This window comes from Petaurus breviceps, unplaced genomic scaffold, assembly GCF_028583685.1.
Source record: "Petaurus breviceps papuanus isolate PSGF00001 unplaced genomic scaffold, PetGlider_PUasm1.0 151, whole genome shotgun sequence".
In the NCBI taxonomy this organism is placed as follows: Eukaryota; Metazoa; Chordata; class Mammalia; order Diprotodontia; family Petauridae; genus Petaurus; species Petaurus breviceps.
In genome coordinates this window covers 35,479,736-35,504,074 of record NW_027185712.1, presented here as the reverse complement: position 1 = coordinate 35,504,074, position 24,339 = coordinate 35,479,736, and the positions used below count along the sequence as shown (strand labels likewise).

Sequence of the window (24,339 nt, the reverse complement as noted above, 5' to 3'; positions counted from 1 at the left end):
ACATTTGACAATTCTTCTGCAAGGGAGGATAATAAGTAATATCATTAGCCCTTTCATATGTCCTGTTATGAATTAGTTATTGGGGAGCAAAAAATTAAAATAGCCACCTTATATGTCATACTCACTACATTACCTCATTGTCTTGTCCTATACTCTTAAGAACAGGTTTTTTCAAATTATGAACTAGATATGACCAGTAGGGCAGCTAAGTGACTCAGTGAATAGAGTACCAGGTCTAGAGTCAGGAAGACTCATCTTCCTGAATTTAAATCTAGCCTCAAACACTTATTAGCTGTGTGACCCTGGGCAAGTCACTTAACCCTGTTTATTTCAGTTCCTCGTCTGTAAAATGAGATACAGAAAGAAATGGCAAACCACTCCAGTATCTTTGTCAAGAAAATTCCAAATGGGGACATGAAGCATTGGACATGACAGAGAAGCAACTCAACAAAATGACCAGTATAACCACTCCTCAGTTTTACTGGTTTAAGGCACCTGGTGCAATTGCATAAATTAACTATTCTTTGTCACCGATTTTAAAAAAAGACTCAGCCATGACATGAAAATTAATATATTTCTTTGAATTTTTGCGTGTGTATGTGTTAAGAAGAGAACCAAAGCCATACATAACCTATGGCCCTTAACAGTCATGTTAGACTTCCTAATGTAATTGATAGGATAATTTGATTTTTTTTAAGTGACCAGCCAGGGCAGTATGAATAATTGTAGGTGTCAGCAAACCAACAAGCGAATCATTAAGTATAACGGGAAAAAATGGTTCCCTGAGGTTTATCTTCCTGAAGTAGCTCTCTTGAGAACATTAACAGTCATATCAAGAAGTAGAAATCTAAGGCTTTGATGCACTGAGCTACTTTGCAGAATGCTTGACAAAACTTGGAACAGTGTGGTAAGACACTATGTAGTGCTTTCTATTAGCCATGCCCCTGTACGACATTTGAATGATATTCATGTCCAACTCTGTCTAGAAAAATGATTCTAACTTTTAAGCTTTGTAAACAATTGGGCCAAGGAAAATAGCAATGAACTTTCTCTTGAACATAATGAAGGTCTATTTCAGATAATGAATAAAAGAGCCTATATTTTATGCAAGCACATCAACTGTGCTGTGGAATTGGGACAGTTCCTTAGATGAGCAACATATGGTAAGATACTCTACAGACAGTTTCCAAATTAGCCTTTCCTAATGGAAAGTAAGGAGTAAAAATGACCCTGGTGACCAAAACTGGTAAAAACTCACCAATACTTGGCATGCATGTCAAAGACAAAACTACCAGCTGGATCCTCCTTCTGTTTGTCTCCCTTAGAGGAATAGAAGAGTGAAAGTTGCCTCTATTTACCTCTTTAGAGAAAAGCTCCTTATTCAAATTTTTGCTTAACAAACTCCAAGCTGAAAAATTGAATGAGAATAGTAAGATTGCCAGTCAAAACAGCAGGCTTCATCTCTCTCTGAGCTAAAACACACAATTGTGCAAAAGCATGGGTGCACACATACACACATGCATGCATATGCCCACACACACACTGCTGGGTGCCAGCTCACAGACAGCAGGCAACTGCTAAGGGCTTGCAAATAAAACAATATCTTATAGTGTCAATCACTTTTACTTGCTTAATTAGTATTTGAATTAAACCCATTTCTAGTTCATTGATATCTGAGGAAATGGACTGCAGGATGACCTAAGACAAAGGAGAAGAAAAAGAAAGAAAATTCTCCTCAAGTTTAGGAACATCAATTTCATAGAATTTAAGAGTCAGGAAGTTAAGATGTGTATGATAACCTTTTTACCAATGACTTCTTTGCAATTTTTTTTTCCAAGTGTGCTCCTATGTTTACTTGTTTTCTTGCCATTTGTTCTTATGATGAGAAGATGCATCAAATAGAAAAGCTGATTGATGAAAAAACAAAAACTATGGCATTAGAATATGACAGTATTCCTAAAAGCTTCTAGGATATTGTCTACAATTGTCTACAAGATTGTCTATATTCCACAAGGCTTCAGAAATCAATTCAGAAAATGTTCCTTTCGTGTTGAATTTCAAATAACTCATAATTAAATGAAAGGAATGTTTTCTTTATGAGACTTGTGTCCCCGATACTAAAAGAAAATCAAAGTAAGATTAAAGTTGTCCTTACACTTTATGCATATCTGTAGCAGCAAGCACCCCAAGCGTCCTCAGGGTTGCTGCCACCACAGGTTCTTGGATCTGCTTTGATAAAGGAAAGCAACTCAAAATGGGTTAACAAGCTTACTTTAAATCGGTCAAACATGTATCGTTTACCTAGTTCAGGGGAAAGAGGTCAGCACCCCGAACTTCAGAATATACAGACAGAATTATCAAGACAGAAACAGATCAAGTAGACAGCTTTCCAAACTGTCCAACCATTACATCCATACCAAATCAACATCTGGGTTTCAACATCTGGGTTTTTCAAAGCCGGGGGGCTCTGGACAACGGCTTCCCAGAATCCATATCAAATCACAGAACACTTCTCAAAGTGAGCCCCCAAAACAAAGCTACACATCAGGGCTTATATAGCCTTCTCCTGGCTCAGAGAATGTAACAACCTTTTGGACCCACTGGCCAATCAAGAAGTATCACTGAAAAACAAGCCTCCCACCCCAGGCTCCAGGTGCACTTTAGCCTAGGGGCAGGGAAGATCTTTAAAATTTACATTCCCATTACAATATCATGATACTTTAAAGAAGAAATTTAAATGTCTCTGTCTTCTTTTAGCTTTACCTATCCCCCCAAAGCCTTTACATACTCCAATATGCAGTTTTGCACTTCCAAGCTAGAAGAAATTGGTAGCTGGGTTAAGTTTATAGTAAACATTGAAACTTCTGTGTACATATGTTTGTAATTTGGGGGGAGAGGGGGGAGTTATGATTTTTTTTTTTACCAATTCAGACTTATAATAGTTGACACCAGATGTCAGTGTGGTTTATGGTATGTTTTTATTACTTGTCCACCACCCACCTTAGCACTGACAAATATCAGGTTGGATCATGATTTTATTGGAATCCTAATTAAAACCACTTTGAAAGGGAAGATCAGCTTGCTTAAAGAGAAGGAAACTGGAAATATTCTAGAGCAAGGATTTTTTAGGAAAGATTTCTTTGGAGTGAAAAGCCAAAGCTTCGACTTTTGACCAGGGATATTTCTTTTAAGTAGTATTTATTTTAGAAGGGGTAGCCAAGTATTTTTCGATGCTATTTTATGTTTTTTAATATCAATATGACTTCTCAATAATTTACTCCCTCCCCACCCTTCAAAAAAAATCTCTTCCTTCATAAGAAAATAAGTACAACCAAACAAGTCATTTTGTTGAATATGTTTGAATATATGAGAAGTGGCTAATTTTGTTGAGATATGGCTTTTTGAGAAGAGAGAGGGACGGAGAGGGAGGGAGAGGGAGAGAATAGAAGGATAGAAGGTCTTTTGAGTTAGTCTCTAGTTTTTCAACTATGCTCCATATGAGTAACTAGAAATAGAGTGGGCAAACGTAGGGGCTAGGGACTGGAGTGACTATCATTACACTACATTATTGAACTCCCAAGTGGGGAAATTCCCTCTACTGATGTAGATCAGTACATTCTCTACAACAGTCCTAGAGATTTTCCTAGAACACTGAGATGCTAAGTTGCTCAGGGTCATAATACTACATTTGTCACAAAGTGAAACTTTGATCATGGATCTTACTGAAACCAGATCTCTCTCTCCACTATGCCATGTTGCTTCTCAGTCTAATATACCTGAGGATAAATGTGTATATAATTATTGCATGCAAGAAAGTAGTCAGATATAAAGCCTAAAGAACAAAAAAGAGGGCTGTTTATGATCGTCATTATTTTCCCCTTTGTTTCCATTTTTTTATTTGTTTTGGGCTCTTTAGACCGTTGAAAACTGTGTGTGCATTTTGAGGAACCTCTCCTACCGACTTGCAGCAGAAACATCTCAGGGACAGCAGATGGGAACCGATGAGCTTGATGGATTACTATGTGGTGATGCCAATGGCAAGGATGCTGAGAGCTCTGGGTGTTGGGGCAAGAAGAAGAAGAAAAAGAAATCCCAAGATCAGGTGATTCAAATTACTTGCAGCTGCATGTAATTATCACAGCTTCTAAATTACAATACTATGATGTAGTATGAGTGTATACAATATGTATATTATATGAACACAGACAAACTTAGACTATAGGATTTTATGTAAAAATCCTGTATATACCATAGGATTTTTATGCAAAAGAATTTTACATGTTCAAGGTGATTTTAAAATATTGCCCCATCTATATTTCCTGTAGGGATTCTATAAATAATATTTTGAAACACCTCTTTATATCACAGTGCTTCCATCTCTACTCTGCTTCTGCCACTCAAGGAGCAGTCACATCCTAGGTCTTACTGTCACTAGAGCTCAAGCTCCTGAATCCTGAACTTTACATTTTCCTCTCTGAGAACAATCTCCTGTTGTTGCATTTCTCCTACATCTTCATTCTTGAACCTGTCCTTTGTCCCCTTTATGACCTCTAGTTCCAGTACATCTTCCTTGCTGTTTTTATTGATGCAGCTTGGGTGGTGTAGGGGATGAAGCACTGAACTCGGGTCTGAAAAACTTGAACTTCAGTCCTGCTTCAGACACTCTCTATGTGGCCCTGAGCAAGTCCCTTAGCCTCTTTCCTTTCAAGTTACCTTACCTTTAAATGATTGCATTTATTGCACTATATGATATTTATATTGTTATTGAATAATAGTACCTAACTTACAGAGGGTTTCATGAGCGTGAAACGAGACAGTATATGTAAAGTGTTTCTCAAACCTAAAAGTGCTATACATAAATGCTAGCTATTCTTGTTGCTACTCGTTTAGAGTCATTTTTTACAGGTATTTAGAGGGATTTGGAGACAAGCTCAAGCAAGTCCCTGCTTTTACTTCACCATCTTGGCTCTCCCCCCCCCCCAATTCTTGTTACTGTTATTATTATTTCTTATTATTTGTTTTCCTTACATTGACAGTCTATTCCAGGGCTCTTAACCATTTTTGTGGCACTTGCCCCTTTGGCAATCTGGTGAAGTTTAAGGCACCTTTTTCGAATAACATTATAAAATACATTGGATTGGAAAGGGAGATATTATAGCAAAATACAGTTATCACAGCATTTTAAAAGTTCCTGTACCACAGGTAGAAAAATCTTGGTCTAGACCTTTTGGCTAGTCCCTAAAAAAAAATAGCTGTACATATTAAGTACTCAATAAATATTTCTTAATTGATTGAATTGGCCACACATTTCACTGAATGTAATGAAGGGAGCGATGGAATTGAACCTCAAAGATCCTGGTCCTCTCTCTTCTGTTTATTCCTTTGTGACTTTGCAAAGGTCACTGTATTTCATTGGGTTTTAGTTTATTCATCTATAAAATGAGAGGATTGAACCTATATCATCTTTAATGTCCTTTCCTATACTATCCTTCCCATAAGTTCTAAATCTTATGATCCTATAATTATTGAATTGCCTAAAGTGATATGTCAGTGAAAGAATGAAAGATAGGACTTTTCAGAGTTCAGGGCAGCCATAGACTGTAGTCACCAGGATGTTCAAATACATCATTCTATACCAACTAGTTATACAAAATAGTGTTTCAAGAGCTGAGCTAACAGAGGGTGGTGCAGATATCCCAAATACCATTATATGTTTTGCTTTGAAATGCTATGAAATGTACTTTTACACTTAGCTTTGAATATAGCTATGTCTGAAGTTCTTGGAATTCACAAAACTTCAAATAACACAATAAAACCTCAGTGTGAAGGACAGTTCAGGAGAGACTAAAAAGTAACCCACCTTCCTCATTTGTTCTTTTGGAAAAATTCAGAAGGATTCCTTTTCATGCTATTTTTTTAATGTTGCGTGAGATTTCTGTCATTATAAAGGATTTGAGATTTCCAGGAGAGTCCTACACAAAGGTAACCTGTCTTATACAAAGGTAGTCTCCAAGGACACTAGCTGGAGTCAGAAGACCTTGGGTCAAATGCACTCTAACAGTTACTTGATGCATGACATCTGGGATGTCCATTTCCCTCTCTGAGTCTCAGTTTTCTTATCTGTAAAATAGCAATAATAATATTTGTATAAACTACCTTACAAGATTTTTGTAAAGAAATCATTTTGTAATTCTTAAAGCTGATAAAAATAGAGTTATTAGCAATGCTTCTTAGTCTCTCCAAGGCTCAATGGAACCTAATTTGGATAACACAGGCTTAGTAGTTAGAGTAATTCCAAAGAGAACAATGAAAAAAGGAAGACTATAAAACTTAAAACCTCAAACCATTTTTAGAGCATACATGTTCATTAAAACAACAGCATAAATATATATGTGTCTGTATCAGTCAGTTACACTTTCTAATTTGTTGGATGCCCCTTCTCCATTAGAACAATTGTTAAAAGAAACAAAAATCCCTGTTAAGTACTAATTATGCATGGTACCACCAAAATTGTAGTTTTAGCTATCATTTAGAATCTAAAGGTTATTTCCATTTTTCCTTTCCCCTCCATCACTTCCCTGATGCTTAATTTCAGTTCACAACAAATGGATTGATTTGTTCAAATTTAACACAGGTCTCCTGTATCTGAAAGCATCAGATGTCCTTCTCTCTGCTGATAATTTTCAAATTGACTTTTTTTCCCTAGTTTTTTTATTGCTCATCTGAATATTTGTTGTTTTATAAACACAAAGTGAAGACCAATCAAAAGCCATTAGAATATCATAAACCAAGTCCCAAAAATCCTAGTGAATTTCTAAGTTTTAACAGCTTAATATTGCACTTTGACTTTTGAGGCACCATGCAGGTATGTGTGTGTATACACACTCACATACATGTCATAAAATGAATGTTGTTGTTCAGTAGTTTCTGTTCCCTTTGTTTTGAAAAGAGTTCATATAAGGTTGAAGTTGGCCCCAGCTACTTTTTCCATTTTACACATAGGGATAGGAGACTGAACTAATGATTTGGTGGGTATTGGGAACTCCCAGAGGAGAAAAATTCCTGCAAACCTTTTCTGTAACTTATAATCTTAGAGTTGCCTAGAGGGGAAGGAAGAGAATAACCTTTTATTAAAAAGGTACTAGGCACTGTGCTAAGCACTTTACAAATATTCTTCCATTTCATTCTCACAGCAGTCTGGTGAGTTTGGAGCTATCAAGAGCCTCGGTAGAGCATTGAGAGATAAATAAATTGCTTAGGATCACCCACTTAGCATGTGTCAGATGTGTGACTTGACCCCAATCTTCCTGTCTTCAAGGCCAGGGTTCTGCCCACTACACCATGTAGTCTCTTAAAAGGAGGAAACTCTTAATCATGGGAACACTTTTAGAAACCACCAAAGTGAATGTAATTTGGTTTAATAAAAGTAAAACAAGTTTCTTCCAACTGTTATTATTTTTTGCATAGCTATACTATCACAGAATCAAAGCACAACCAAAGTCTTTTTTGAATCAAGGGAATTCATATGCCCCAAAGGGAAGTAAGCATAACAAAGGTTCACAGAAAAAAAAAAAAGAAATGATACATACATTAACTTTGGTGGAAGGAGAATTTTAATCAGCTGCTCAGTTCATTCTCATTTCAGAGCATGACCTCCATGATATGACAGCTGAAAGGGCCTGAACCCCATTCTTTTGATTTAATGTCTACCCCTTGAAATCTCATTTTAATAGGATCTCCCCCCTACACACACACCTCCTTTAAGAATTTATATATTCATGCTTAGCAATAACATGAAATCTGATAATTTTCTTAGGCATCAACTAATTTGCTTCTTAAATGCATTTCTCCATATGTAAAATGTGAATCATACATTTGTGGGTAGCTTATAAATCAGTATTACTTTGACCAAGGAAGTTTTGCAGCAATGAATGTTTCATTGAGTGAATCTTTGTTACTTTGATGTATTCTCAATTTCATGATGTGGATACTCATTATAACAATGAAGGTTACAACTTCTCCATTTCTTTTCCATAAGTCTTCCACAAAGCTTATCCCAAACATGCTGGAGGCTTTCTTCTAAGTCTCTTGACAATAATTGAAAAACAATGCATTTGAGGGCTGTTTTTCAGTCATTCCTTGCTTTTTTTTAATTCTTTTAACTATATTTTTTATTCATCACAAGCATTATGTTTGCATACATTTGCCAAAATTATAATACACATGTATACAAGACAATTATTGTTTACCAAATCCATTGACTTATTTCTATTTTTGCATATGAATTTTCTGACAAAGATTCCATAACCCAGTCCACCCCCAGAGGACTGTGGCCCACAGGTTGAGACTCGTTGGGACAGATGATTCCTGTTTTTCTCATGTGGTCCCACGAAGAAGTAATAGAAGAAATTATTTTGGGAAAAAAGCTACTTTAAAATTATAAGTAAATAATTAACTGGTAATGATCATATCTCCCTATCACCCCCCAATTTAAGGGAAGGGAATTAAATAATCAGGAAAGATACAGTCCAGTGATATACACAAACACACACATACATACCCACATACATATATTATAGTTACCTTGCTTTTTCCACATAACCAGCAGACTTCTGTGTGGTCATTCATTCCTCTGATGACATCAATTCCCTTGCTTTATAAACATCTGACCTTAGAGATATTTTTCAGATACCTCATCCCTGTCATAGCTTTTGTCCTTTCCATTTGCAGAGTTTGTCCCAGATAAACAGATACATAGATATAGATACTGATGGACCAGCTTTATGGATCATTCTTTAAACTGTATATCATTATCTAGACAAAAGGTATTCTTTATGCACTTGATTTTTTCCTGTGTGTATAGTGAGACTGAATGCTTTTGAGTGATTATGGATCTCATTTAGGAAGTTCTGTGATGTTCTGGGTCTTAACAGAGTCAACACAATGCCATCTTTAAACAGAAATCTCTGTAGGAATTAACCTTTGAGAATCCCTCTTCCCTTTGACTATGCCTTGAACACCTTCCATGAAGGTGACAAATACTTTTACTTTTGAGTAAAAAGTACATAAATCTCAAGTTATATCATATTCTAAAATACATTTTTTCACATATATTTTAAGGATCCGTATTTCTATAAGGATAAAAGTGGCCCTTTTGACCACCAGCCCCTGGGTAGATGGTTTTGAAAGATGCTATGGTGGGGAAAATGGAAAAGGGGAATTTAGAGGAAAAGGAAGTTAAGTAGGGATTGGTCCTAAACAAAAGAAACCCTCAGGATGTAAAAAAATATATTTATAGTTCTTATAGAGGTAGCAAATAATGGAAATCTGAAAGGATACCATCTTTTAGGAGGTGGCTGAATGAGTTATGATATACAAATTTGATGTAATGCTATTGTGCCTTAAGAAATTATGAAGAGGATGAAACTTAGGAATACTTATATGAACTGATATAAAGTAAAGTGAACTGAATCAGAGACAGTATATATAACAGTATTGTAAAGAAAATTTTGAAAGATTTATGAATACTGAACAATACAATAACAAATCATGATTTCAAAGGATTAATGATGAAACATACTGCCTATCTCCTGCTAGAGAGGTGACTCAGTACAGAGTGGGAAATCTATGTATACGTGTGTGTATACACACACACACACACACACACACACACACACATTCTTTTTTTTTTTGCTTTTTTTGGAGGGCAGGGCAATTTGGGGTTAAGTGACTTGCCCAAGGTCACACAGCTAATCAATGATAAGTGTCTGAGGCCAGATTTGAATTCAGGTCTTCCTGACTCCAGGGCCAGTGCTCTATTCACTGCACCACCTAGCCATCCCCACATTCTTCTTTTGGACATGACCAGTGCACAGTTTTTTGTTTGGCTACACATGTTTATAACAGGCATCTTGCTTTTCTTTCATTCTTAGTTGGGGTTGGATTGGAAGGAAAAGAAGGTAAATTTTTGTTGATTGAAAACAAATAAAAAGAAAAAAGTTGCTATGATTAAAAAAAAATCACCATCCTCTATATTGATGACTGTCTTCACACCTAACTGGGCTGGTCTTCTGATGACAGTCATAAAATCTATCTTTGAGCCTATACATAAAACATTTCCAGCCTGGTATGGCCCAACAAATTTCATACTTCTACCAGTTTAGCCTTCAAGTATCTGGGTTCATCTCCCCATCACCATAAACATGTTAATGGAGAATAGGATTTTAGTGGAATTTTGTTTCATATCCTGCTTTTAAATGACACCCATATTCTTTGGAGGACTTGTTCACTTAAAATTAAATTGTTATATCTGACCAAAATAATTACATGGTTCCAAAAAAGATTATTTTATCTTATTGTATTTGATTAAATTTTAGTAAGCTTACCAGTTGTTCCTGCCATTTAATTGTTTCATTTCACTGAACATGTATCTAATACTTACTATCAGTAATTGACAAATAAACATAAAATAAAACCCTCACCCCAGAGCATCCAAATAATCCCAGTTCCTTGACATCTCTGATCTCAATTCCTGCAGTCGATCCTATTTACCCCTTCTCCTAGTTAGCCCTTTCATTGCCATATTACTTTCAAATCAATCAATGAGCATTTATTAAGTGCCTGTTATGTGCCAAGCACTGTGATAAGTGCTACTGATACAAAAGGAAGCTAAAGACAGTCCCTGACCTCAAGGAGTTAACATCTAATTCTGGAGACAACATGAACAGAAATATATGCAAAGGAAGCTATATACAGAATAAATAGGAAATAATTCCAATAATTGTAGAATTGAGAGGGTCAGGGAAGGCTTCCAGTAAAAGATTAGACAATTTTGCCATTTTTCTAAGTCATTGATGATAATAACTGATTTACTTCATACTTTTCTGGTCTCAGTTATAATTCTTGGTACTAATCCTGCCTTCCCCATGCTTTCCCCAAAATCTTTCTAAATTAGTTTAAATAGTTTTAAAATTATTATGTATTCCAAAGGGCCAGATAATTTAATATTTGTGCTACTTTTCTGGTTGAGTTCCTGTTAGTGTTTAAAGTCTCTTGGGTTTCTGCAGGTTCATGTCACAGCAGCATTAGGTTGGGCATTGCCAACAGTGGCTCTGTATTAGTAAATGAAGAGTCAACTTGGGAGCCTTCCCTTTTCCTTTTCACTGTTATTGAACTGTGTTTTGTAGCTGAAGGGATAAGATCTCGTCAATGTTGCATGATTATTTGTAGTTGTCACTGCTGTTGAGTCATTTTTCAGTCATGTCCACTCTTCATGACCCCATTAGGGCTTTTCTTGGCAGAGATATTGGAGTAGTTTGCTATTTCCTTCTCTAGCTCATCTGATAGATGAAGAAACTGAGGCAATCATAATTAAATGACTTGCCCAGGGTCACACAGCTGGTAAATGTCTGAAGCCAGATTTGAATTGAGGAAAATGAGTCTTCCTGACTCCAGGCTCTTCGTTCTATCCACTTGGTTACCTAAATACAAGATGTGTAAAATCACTCTCAAGTGCTGCCGGTAAGATTAAATAGCATCTCTACTTTGGAACCTGAGGACACCTGGTGTTTAAAATTAGTTTTCTGGTTTACATGAAGAATTTGATTGTCAAGAGATCTGCTTCCTTTCATTCATATGTAGAAAGGCTCTCCTTCTACCTTGAAGCAAACCAATAGAATTTAATCCTACTGTGCTTCTGACAGTTTGTGGATCCCAAACATATGCTGTAATAAGATCCCTAGTTAAACCTGTTCACCCAAAGATAAGACATCTGATGAACCTCAGATTACAAAATATATGCTTCTTACCACAACCATCATTGTTCAGACATTTAAATTTAACAGATAGAATCAACAGAGTGCTTCCTGCTTATTGTAGAATCATGCCATCTGTTTCAACAGTATAATGTGAGAAATTTCTTAGACAACATGTGCCAGAGTCTCTTTGTATGTAGAATTCACAATAAGGTCCATACACCCAATTTAACATTTATAATGTCCCAGAAAGGTTCATAGACGTTAAGATATCCTCATTCTCTGCCACAGAAATTAAAGGAATATTTTCTAATATAAATGCTGTCTACCATATTATAGGCAATGAAAACATGCCAACAGGATCAGCAAAATGAAAGAAACTCACTCTCCAAATTCATCCCTGCATTAGTTGAAAGTCAAATCCCATGGCATTATGTTTTCCCACAATGCTTTCTTTCACAAGTTCCATTTCTAAAGTTATTGAAGCTACAATGCATTCTTTAAGATTATAATGATCAGGGGTGGCTACGTGGTGCAGTGATTAGAGCACTGGCCCTGGAGTCAGTAGAACCTGAGTTCAAATATGGCCTCAAACACTTAACACTTACTAGGCATGTGACCTTGAGCTAGTCACTTAACCCCAATTGCCTTGCCTTCCCCCTCTGCAAAAAAAAAAAAAAAAAAAAAAAGGGACATACAAGGCATGTGACCTTGAGCGACAGAACTAACCCAATTTGGCTTGCCCCCCCCCAAAAAAAAAAAAAAAAAAAAAAAAACAAAGGGGCAGCCAGGTGGCTCAGGGAGTAAGAGCACTGGCTCCACTGTCGGGATGACCAGGGGGTTCAAATCCAGGCTCAGATACTTAGCACCACACCCAGAAATAATTGGCCATGTAACCTTAGGCAAGTTACATAACCCCAATTGCTTAAAAAAAAGGCAAAAAATGAAAAAGATTATAATGATCATCCATTTCTGGAAGTTATAGAAATTGTGGCATGAGTGTGCAGTGTGACTCCCTTAGAGAAAAGCTTATGGTTCCCACTGCCAGGTGGCAGTGTAAAAGACTCTTAGGATCAAGTTAGAAAGGCAATTCCATGTAGTAAACACTCAATAAATATTTGTTGAATGAGTAAATAAATTAATGTCCAAGGCATTAAAACAATATGAGCATTTGAAGTCAGTAGAAGACTCAGGTGTTCCCTGAGGAAGTGAGAGTTTCCAAAGAGGATCATTCTATCTGCATAGTCATTGTGCCAATTCATTTGAAAACTAGAGATGTACCTTTTTTCTAATGAAACTTAGCATCTAATGAAACAAATTATCCTTGAACTAATTAGAAGTACCTGTTGGGCTACAACAGTTGTATTAGTGTTAACATCTAATGGTTGAGTGTAACTTCATGGAAACACTAGTTCACTGCTAATAAGTCATTTGCAAAGCACCCATAGGCAAGGGTCTGCCTTTTGTCTGTTCCCTTTCCTTCTTTACTGCAGGGAAATGCTTGGAAAGATGTATTTCACTCAAGCTTAACAACAACAGATATTTTGTGATGGTACTGATGATATCGAAATAATTATCACTCTTTGAGAGGAATTGTGAGCTGACTCTTCAGTTCAAATAAAAGAAATGTTCATATTTTTTATGTTTATCAAGTGATTAATAATTTTTAAAAAGGAAAATTTTATAGCAGAAAAAAATAGAAAAGCAAGGGAAGAACCCTATATGAAAATAGATACCCTATTCCAGGCTATTCAGCCTAATCTGAAGTTATATATTTTTAACTCAAGAACTTGTCTGGAAGCTGTAACTAAGATCCCATTATGGTTTTACAAGTCCATTATAAAGATCTTCATAAGATGTATGTAATACCAAAGTTATATTCCTAGCAGCTGCTACAAATATACATACGGATTTCCACGGTTGGATAGCAAAAATATAATAAGCTCTCTTCATTCAAGACTAAACTGAAACATTTATTCAAAACAAAACTATTGAGATATCAGAATGCAAAATTTAAAAAAAGTAACAAAAATATTTGTACACATCGCCAATCCAGATAGCACCAACATTTTAAGCATTCTTTCTGTCAAGCCTCCCTGCAAAGAAGTTTCCCTAGGCAAGTTCCTCCCTCTGGCCAGTTCCTCTCCCCCACAAGCAATATACCTCTATCCCTGAATATAGATATTTGTTTTTCAAACAAAGACTCAGCATCTGATTGGATTAGCTCTGAGAAGTTTGAAAATCGATAGATCTCATCACTTAATTAGAAAGGCATGAAAATCCCTGTGGCCTAGAGCCAGGGCTCTATGTGACTTTAGCATGAGATGTATCACTGTGAACTGAGCTGAAATTCAAAACAGCAAGACATCTGTGATTTAAATACCTTTAAACACTTTTAAATACCTGTGTACCTTTAGACCTGGGAATACCTTTAGCTCCTGTTCCAAGGGAAAAAAGGGAACATGTGTGGTCACGTAAGCCTATTAATGGACAGGGAAGATCTCCCTATTCCATTAACCCTACAGTTTATTAATAGAAGCAGAATATACAAAACAAAGGAAGGCAGTGTCTCATTTTACTCTGCAGCTACCAACCCCTGGAGTAATGTGGTATCTTTTAAGTGAAACTAGAACCTCCTCAAACATCCTGTGCCCCAATCACAGTTTGATGATGGGTCTGCATCTACATCACTTGACTTAAAGGACTCTGTTGTCAGGAAGTTTCTCAGAGCTGGAGCTCTCACACTGCATCTCCCACAAAACAATGGCCAGGCCTAGAGGATGTAGCAGACTTCCGAGGATTCCATGGAGTGAGCCACTGAAGATCAGACAAGACTTGCTAGATTCTTCATCAATCATCATGTCATTCTGCAAGAGGATTCGGTTTCATGGCATCTTTATATCTAAAGACTTTGTCTGATTACCTCCAGTGAGACTTGATCAGGACTTAAAAGATAAACAAGGTCATATTCTGAATACTACTCTTTTAGCACATTCATTTCAATTCATTGTTGGTTTTTGTTTATTTGACTGGTTTATAAATAAATATTTTTTTATTTTAAAAATTTTTTCCCACAAATGTTCATTTTTACTAGGAATTATAAAACTTCTCCAAAGTGTATTTCTGCCACTCAAGTGTAAGAGAAAGTCCAGAGTACAGATGGGTAGATGTGGCATTGTTGAGGTTTAGGGGTGCTCAGGATGCCAAAATACTGATATGTTGGGTCCTGCCTAATGAATTCGACTCAAGCCTTCTCTCGGCCAAAGCAAAACAAAGTTTATTAAAGATTCACCATATTGGGCAGACTCTTAAGGAGTCTGAGCATTTGTGATTTTTTGTTGTCAAGCAGTCCAGAACAATCTGACACAAGAGTGAGTCTGAGCTAGATTAAATCTTAGCACCTTCAGGGAGGCAAGATGGATCTTACATACAGAAAGACAGTGGAGGGATCTAGGCGTGGTCTAGTAGCCTGGGAGGAGGGGTTTGGGGAGGGTCTTGAGGAGGAGTCTAAGAAGAATCTTGATGGGACTGAGGTCAGACTCCAGGAACCAAGAGAATGGGATTTTGATGGGATCAAGGATGGGCAACAGCTTGAGATAACAGACAATGGAGGGCTGTTAGTTTAAGGGTGGCAGTTTTGGTGTAGATATTTTGATAGGATCAAGGGTGGGTGGTAGCTGAAGGCTACCTGGAGATAACAGACTATGGAGGGGAGATTCAATCAAAGTGATAATGGAAAGCTTATGGCCTCAGACAAACAAATCCTGTGGAAGATTCAAGGGGATTCCCAGATCCTATACCCCATCAGCATTACCATATGGATTGTTGGAGTTGCTCAAACTGAAACCATTAGAAATATCTCCTGTAGAGATTTTTACCAGATCAACAATGTCAAGAAAACAATCACTCTATCCACTGTATGTAGTGTCCAAGAAGAATCACCTGTAGTTTATCCATCCACTAGTAACAGTGATAACCTTCCAATAAGATTTCTTCCTTGTTGGTGTAAAGACTTTTTGGTTTTTTTAGCTAAATGACTGACACAGAGTAAGCTGTATTTCACGGGTGCAGTGCGGTAATGAGTGTTTTTGTTCTGTGTGAGTTTCTCTAGCTTTATACTGCAGTAATCTTAGAGTAGCATTATCCTATGGTATTTTTTTTTAAAAAGCAATTGGGGTTAAGTAACTTGCTCAAGGTTACACAGCCATTTATTTCTGGGTGTGGTGCTAAGTATCAGAGCCTGGATTCGATCCCCAGACTCTGGGGCCGGTGCTCTTACTCACCATGCTACCTGGCCGCCCCATATCCTATGGTATTTTTGCTGCAATCAGTATCTATAAGGCTTTCTCCTGCTATGTAGCAAAAACCTTTAAAACCTTTATATGTATTGTGTCAAAATCTACCTTCCTGTAAGTTTCACATCCTGGTCCTCATTTACAGAATCATAGAATTAAATTAAATTTAAATTAAAGTTGAAAGGGATGCCTCTGGGCTTCTGTTTCCTCATTTCTATTATCTTAGACTACTTCTGAGGACCAACCCAGATAAATTCAGAAAGGACCACCACCAGATGGGCTGCAGTATTGATTTTTAAATCATAGCAAGTCTCAAAGACTGTCTACATAAGAGAGAGGAAATATTTGCATAACTTTTCAAAACATTGAAGTAAGGACCCATTGGATGATTGTTGGGGTTTTTTAAGTGATGTCATAGTGGTGATGAAAATTGAATGCTATCTATCAGCTGGAACCAGAATTTTTCATATAAACTACTATCTAACATATCTCCTCCACCCAGAATTTCCAGCTTTGTTTTATTAAAACATTTACAAAAATTCACATTGCTGGATTATCAGTGTTCCAGCCTATTGAGATCTATTTGTATTCTGATTCTCTCACCCATTATCCTAGCTAGCACTCCTATCATTAGAGAATCTTCAAATTTGACAAGAATGCCACCTTTCTTTTCTTATTTTTTTTGCATTTTTTGGGAGGGGCAATTGGGGTTAAGTGACTTGCCCAAGGTCACACGGCTAGTTTTTGTGTTAAGTGTCTGAGGGGATTTGAACTCAGGTCCTCCTGACTCCAGGGCCACTGCTCTACTCACTGCACCACCTAGCCCCTCCAGCCATCTTTCTTTTTAACTGAGTCACTGACAATCATCTCTCTCATATTTTTTTGTATTTCTTTTATTATATATTTCTTTATTTATATATAAATATATATTTCTTTTTTATTTGTATATTTTATTTTTATACCATCTTCATTCCAATTTATCTTCCTTCCCTTCAACCATCTATATGTACCTAGAGAGCCATCTTCATTATTTTCCACACAAAAAAAAAACAAACAAATTAGAATGGGGAAATTTTCATAAAACCAACACATCAGCCTAATTAAAAAATATATATAGTATGTCATACCCATCACCCCCTGCCTCTGCAAGGAAGATACAGACAAGCTTGGTCATTATAATTTTACAGTATTCAGTTTCTATTTTAATTCATTCTTTCATTTACATTTTTGGAGTTGTTATGATTTTGTTTTCCAGTTTTTTCTTACTTCACATCAGTTCATATGTCTTGAGTTTGTTTTTTTAGAGTTATTTACAGCCTATATTTCAGCATTTCCCCTCCTATTTCATTTCTATAATATTTTAAAATCAGTCTGTAGAAAGGTACTGACTACACTTTGCTACTTTCATACCACCTACTAGTTTCTAAACCCTTCTCCAAATGCTTTCAAACTCATCTTAACCTAATGCATGAGACATTATTCCCAATTTGATGCTGTCACTAAATGATAAGTAATATCTCTGTTTTGTCCAAGAACTTTTTTTCAAAATTACCCACCATATTCATTTGTACCAGACTTCTATGTACATTGGGGAGAGGTTGAAAAAATACATGCACATTTTTTTTTAATCTGTCTGGCTAGACAGGGTGATATTATAAAGGTCAAAAGCCCAAGTCTTAAGTAGATGGGATTGCTTGCCAAATCATCCCAATATCTAAAGGGTGCTTTTAAATCTTCTAACACCTCTCATTGATTGACTACATTTCTTCTTGCTTAAGGTGAAAACTGCTCCTTTTTTAATGTTAGACACCTCTTCCAAATCTTTATAGCATTCACTCATTAAATAGACCAAAGTTAAATTTTGTTACCAGCCCAACTGCCCTGTCTCAGAATTTCTTCTAATTATTCTAAATCTAAGTAACAGTTTAAATCCTTGAACTTTATTTTTTGTTAAGTGCTCAAGACCTCTCCTTAAATTACATTCTTGATATCTTCAAGTTCATATCCCTTAATATCAATGTGGTAGTGGTGGTTTGTGTTGTTTTTTTTAAATAGCTTTCCTTTTTTTTCATCTCTAGCCACACTTTTTTCTTTTACTGCTTAATATCATTTCCTCTAACCATCTGTTTATTTCAGCTGCCACTTCTTTCCCCTCGGCTGGTTTCAATATAGTCTCAATTTGCTTTCACCTCACCATATGCCAAGAATTGTTGACTCTCAAGACATGATATTTCATGTCCTGGAAGCAACAAGTAATATGAGACGTAAAAGGTCATAGCTGCACATTTTGATGTACTGACTCTTCTCTACTGCTCTCCATAAATGGATGTGATTTCATTCTGTTGTCCTTTCCCTTGCTGTAGAAAATGTTATTATGAGCAAATGCTGCACTCATTTCATATTTTCAATGACCGTATCATAAAGGTGTTGTAGAGTTTCATGACATTCCATTAATGTCTATTCATTATTCTATAATTCCGTAGTATGTCTCTTTGGCCACTGGACTTGGTTCACAAAGGGTCAGAAATGGTTATTTTAAGTAGCATGCCAAGAAAAATATTGCTAACTCCGTGAGAAGGCTAGCATGACAAGTTGACTGGAGCAGCCAGCTGAGGGAGGGGGATGTGATCAAGGTCTCAAGGATCCTTGGGGAAACAGAACCAGAGTGGTAAGAATTCCAGGTGTGGGAATAGGCTGAATGTAGTGGTCTGCCAATCACTAATACTTCAGGAAGAGGCATAAAGTAGGAGTACATCCACTGCTTAGGAATCTAGTTACCATCATGTGCAATACTTCTCTATGGCATAGCATATACATGTACACACACACACACACACACACACACACACACACACTACATAGAACTGGCCTTCAATCTTCTATTTTCATTTTCCTTTTTTCAGTTATTTTTTTCTCCATGTTACCAAAATGTTCTCATTTGCCTTAACAAAGTCCCTCTAAGGATTATCTTTACTATTGAACATCATCAACAAAGCTGATACCTGAAGAAGATCCAGATAGGAGACGAACCTATGATCTCATTGGTATAAAGAACTCCCAGGTGAAGAAACCCCATCTACTGATGCAGGCCAACACTTTTGCAGCATGTTGTCTTCAAGAGTTGCCTAGACCACGGATGTCAAACTCAAATAGGAACGGGGCCATAATCTGTATGTAAGGATCCCTGCAGATTATATATTGACTTAGTTTTAAAATGTAATATTACCTATATTTTACTGCATTTTCATTTATTTTGTTAGAGATTTCACAATTACATTTTAATCAGTTTCAGTTTACATTCTGGAGTATTGTGGCTTACATGATCCCCCCTTCCAAGTCTGACAGCTCTAACCTAGACCACTTAGAGGTTAAAAGACTTGCCTGCTATCCCATAGCTGATATGTCTAAGAGATGAGACACCTAAACATGGCCCTTATTTTAAAAATTGTTTAATTCAGAAAGCTCATCTTGAAACTGCCTAACTTTAGGGTTCTAATATATCAGCCACAAAGCCCTTAATAACCTCTGCAAAGAAATCCATAAGGGGGGAGGGGACAAGGAGACAATGAAATGCCATATAAATATAGCTAATTAGCCATCAACTTCATCCTCTTTCCATACAGTGTCAGCACCAGCTGTAGACCATTTCATCTGAACAGCTCACAGGAGAATTTAGATGCATGATTTACCCTTTTTTGCAAAATTCTTAAGACTTTAACACAGAGGTTCGTTTCTCTTTGGGCTTTTTACAATTATTTGTAGCTTTTAAATAAAAAAAAACTGTCAATGATAATGAAACACTGTAAAGACAGAATCATTTAGGAGCAGGGCTCTCCAAACCAAACCAAGAAAGCATGCTAGAAGGTTGTTTTTCTTTTTCTTTTTTCTTTTCCCTTTAATGTACTTAGTACCAGCTGCAGCCTAATTAAACTGAACACTGCACAGGAAAATATTCACTGACAACTTACTTACTCAGATCCATTTTCTGCATCTGAAATTTGTCCTTCTTTGCCAATACGTGACTTCACTTAGGCAGAAAAAGTAGCATTTTCAAGATAGGATGTTTCTATGTTGTAGCTACGTGTCTTTGATCTTATGATCTCTCTTGCCTGTAAAACATTTTACTTAATCAAGATAATTATCAGAGAGTCTGGCTAGTTGGGATGTCTTCCAAAAAGCAGATTTCACCCTACAAATATGCTGCCTCCTAATTGGGGCAGAAATCCATGTAATGGGGAAGACAGTCAGCTGGGGAAGCAGTATTTATCTATTTATGTGCTGAGGATACAATTCAGCAGTAAAAGTTCTGTACATAGAGTATAATGGTTCATACCATATCATTAGGGGTGACAAAAATGTGGAAAGGAAGAGAAGCTTACGGTACTCATAGCTTTTGATAAAATTCAAGCTCGAAACTAGGGGCAGCTAGTGGTAGAGGAAATGCTAGACCTAAGTCCAGGCCCTGACTCAGACATTTTCTTGCTGTGTGATCCTGGTCAAGTCATTTTACCTCTATCTGCTTGAGGTTCTTACTTGCCAGGGATGTTGTGAGAGTAAAATGAGGCCATATTTGTAAAGTGCTTTGCAAACTTGATTGCACTATGTAAATGTTAGCTATCCCTATTAGTCTTCCTGTTATTGTTCTCTCATCTCCCAAACCTAAAACAAAAACTCTTCTAGTTAATACCACACCCTCCAAAATCATCTAGAACAAGGAGATTGAGAAAACATGTAGACTTCTTTTTCTTTTTAAGAAAAGTATTCTTTGCTATATGAGATGACTCTGGAAGTGGTAGGGGGAGAAATGCAGAGAGAAATTCAGTTATGTAAAAACAAAAGTTATTTATAACTATTTATTTTAAAGTAAAAAAAATCATAAACTTAATCTGAACCAAGTTTTTCTCCCTTTTTTCTTAGGTATATAGGAGTTTGGGGTATGTAGTAGTTTGAGTAATGCAGTGATTCTCTACCTATTTAAAACCATAAACTGCAAGAATTCTTTGTAGCATATCTTTAAATGTCACAAATTATTAAGGGACAAATTCATATTCTCTAATCATAGCTGGGTTTCAGTATTGGTAAGCTACCCCTTCCTTTATTTCCAATAGACTCTTTTACATTGCCCCAAACTGTCCACTTAAACATCCTTCTTTCAAGGCTCTAATGCCCTCTCTCCTTTCATCATATTACTGTACCACCACCACAGTTGCTTTATTGAAAATGAATGTTTGGAAGTGAGCTCCTTCATCTCCACTGCACTATACTGCAAAACCTCTGCTGCTTTCACTGATCCTTTATTTTATTTCAGTTTCAGAGGATTGGGGGAGCCTTTGCCATGTCAAAGTTAACAACCCTTGTCCATGTGCCCTTGATCTCATTCCTTCTGGGAACTTGTCCCAACAATAATTCCCTTTGACTCTTTCAACTTTAATCATGCCCTGTCTATTGGCACCTTCCCTGAAGCTTACAGACATATTCAGGCATTTCCCAGTTTAAAAACTCTTTCATTTAATCTTGCCATCCTAAAGCTATCACCCTCTGTCTCCCTCCCTTCTATCACTAACCTCCATGAAAGAAGAGTTGACCTTCACTGTTTCCAATTCTCCTCCACCTAAGTTTTTCTACTTGGTCAAACTGTTCTCTAAAAGACCTTATAATCCTTAAATCTATGGATTTCCCCCTCCAGGTCTTATTCCCCTTGACTTTTCTCTTATTTCAGATGCTATTGACCATCCTTTCTTCATAGATACTATTTTCCCCTCTTAGCTTTCATGACACTGATGATTCTTGGTGCTTCTCCGATTTCTCTGACTGCTCCTTTTCAATTGACCTTGATAATCCATCCCTTAAATGTGGGTATTGCCCAAGGCTCTTTTTTGGGTCTTCTATTCTTTGTTCTAAAGCTTAGAGCAAATCCTTTGATAAAGGGGATTTGTTCTGTGAAGTTTGGATTCAGTCAAAGGGCCACACTTGAGGGCCTAGAGAGTCACACAAAGCCTTGAGGCTGCAGGTTCTCCACCAGTGCTCTAAACTGTTTTGCTTCATCTCAATTGCATTTTTATTCAGACTCTAAAATCTGTCTTTCCATCCCTAAACTTTTTTCCTGAATTTCAGTCCTGCCACTTCAGTGCCTGTTGAATATGTTCTAGCCCTCATTACTACTTTACTATAAAATGTAATACCTTCCAAATTATTGCCCTTTGCTACTCCAATTCCTGCCCTCTCCAATCCATCCTTCACTATGAAAATACTTTTCCTGATGCAAATATCTGATCCTGTCAACATGTTCTTAAATATTTGATTTAAATAATGATATCTCATCTCACATTCTACCTCCTCTAGGTATCTTACAGTCTAGCCTAGAATGTTCTCTCTCCCAAACATAGACATCTTTACCCTCTTTAAGACTCATCTCAACCCATATGTACAAAAACATTTATAGCAGCTGTTTTTGTGGTGGTCAAGAACTGGAAATCGAGGGGATGCCCATCAATTGGGGAATGGCTGAACAAGTTGTGGTATATGAATGTAATGGAATACAATTATACTATAAGAAATGATGAACAGGCAGACTTCAGAAAATCCTGGAAAGACTTGTATGAACTAATGCTGAGTGAAGTGAGCAGAACATTGTTCATAGAAAGGGCCACAGTGTGCAATAAATAATTTTGATAGACTTAGCCCTTCTCACCAATGCAAGGACCTAAAACAATTCCAAAGGACTCATGCTGAAAAATGCTATCACATCTAGAGAAAGAACTATGGAGTCAGAATGCAGAGTGAAGCAGACTATTTTCTTTTTTGCTTTATTTTGCTTTACTTTTTTTTCTTTCTTATGGTTTCTCCCATTGATTATAATTCTTCTGTGCAACATGACTAATATGAAAATGTGTTTAATAAGAATGTATGTGTAGAGCCCTTATCAGATTGCATGCTATCTTGGGGAGAGAGTGGGAAAAGAGGGAGAGAAAATTTAAAACTTATGGAAGTGAATGTTGAAAACTAAAAATAAATGAATCAGGGAAAAAAAAACTCACCTCAAGTACCAAATCCTCCAAGAGGCAGTTTCTGTTCCTTCTCAGGTGCTAGTGCCATACTCTCTAAAATTTCCTTCTATACACCCTGGATTTTTCTTGTATGCTGTGATTTATATATGTGGTTTCTCTCATTAGAATTCAAGTTCCTTGAGACCAGAGGCAAGTTGTGTTTTGGTTTTAGTTGATTAGGCTTTTGTTGTTTTGTATTCACAGAACCATTTCAGTACCAGGCATACTATACATTTTAAAAAATGCTTTTTTTTTTAAATTGATCCTTTTAGCTTTTATATCACAATCATTTTTGGATATTCACCCCCACTGCCCCAAAATTAAACCTCCCTTTTGACAAAGAAAATATAGTAAGCAAAATAAACAAACAAAAAAATCTGATTCAGTAACCATATGTGATTTTGCCCTTGTAGTCTCTCATGCTCCGCCAAGGAGAGACCAACATATATCTATCTTTTAGATTCTTCAAGAAAAATTCAGGAATGTTATACTATGTAGTTACTCTTAGTGAGCAGATTAAAACCCATCTGCACCTTCTTGGCTGATATAACTTACTCATATCCTCCCATAAGTCTTCTACTGGGGGTCTACACAGAATTCTTGGGCCTCTCTCCTAGGTTTCTTCATGCCTTGTGAGTATCAGTTCAGCATATAAGCTATTATCCCTTGCCCTCGCTGTGACCAAGACAACCTCATTTCTGCTCATGGTTCTCTTGGATATCTTTTATGTTCACTCTTATGAGCAATTGTTCACTTCTAAAGATGTTAGAATATGTTTCCATCCACCAGACATATTTCTTTTTTTTTTAAAGCAATTGGGGTTAAGTAACTTGCTCAAGGTTACACGGCCAGTTATTTCTGGGTGTGGTGCTGAGTATCTGAGCCCAGATTTGATCCAAGTCATCCTGACACTGGAGCCGGTGCTCTTACTCACTGAGCCACCTGGCCGCCCCTAAGCAATTGGGGTTAAGTAACTTGCTCAAGGTTACACGGCCAGGTGTTTGTGGGTGGGTGCTAAGTGTCTGATCCTGGGATTCGATCTCCAGGTCATCCCAACACTGGAGCCAGAGCTCTTACTCGCTGAGCCACCTGGCCGCCCCCAACATACATATTTCCATGGCCCTTTGTGTGACCTGATATTTTTATTCCTTAGAAATTATGGTATTCTATGATTCCCATCCAAATAGCTTCATCAGAAGTACATTGGTTTTTAAAAGTTCAGTTTTGGGGGCAGCTAGGTGGCAC

At 36.8% G+C, this 24,339-nt stretch overlaps 1 protein-coding gene across 6 annotated transcripts in view; it reads left to right on the top strand.

Annotated features, from left to right (window-relative positions):
• Positions 1-24,339, top strand: part of CTNND2 (catenin delta 2) — a 1,206,354-nt gene that overhangs the window by 1,020,570 nt on the left and 161,445 nt on the right. For all 6 annotated transcript variants that reach the window (XM_069077188.1, XM_069077207.1, XM_069077216.1 and 3 more), the window contains one exon: positions 3,917-4,102. In XM_069077188.1, coding sequence (XP_068933289.1) covers positions 3,917-4,102 — 186 coding nt within the window. The remainder of the gene's footprint in view (positions 1-3,916; positions 4,103-24,339) is intronic.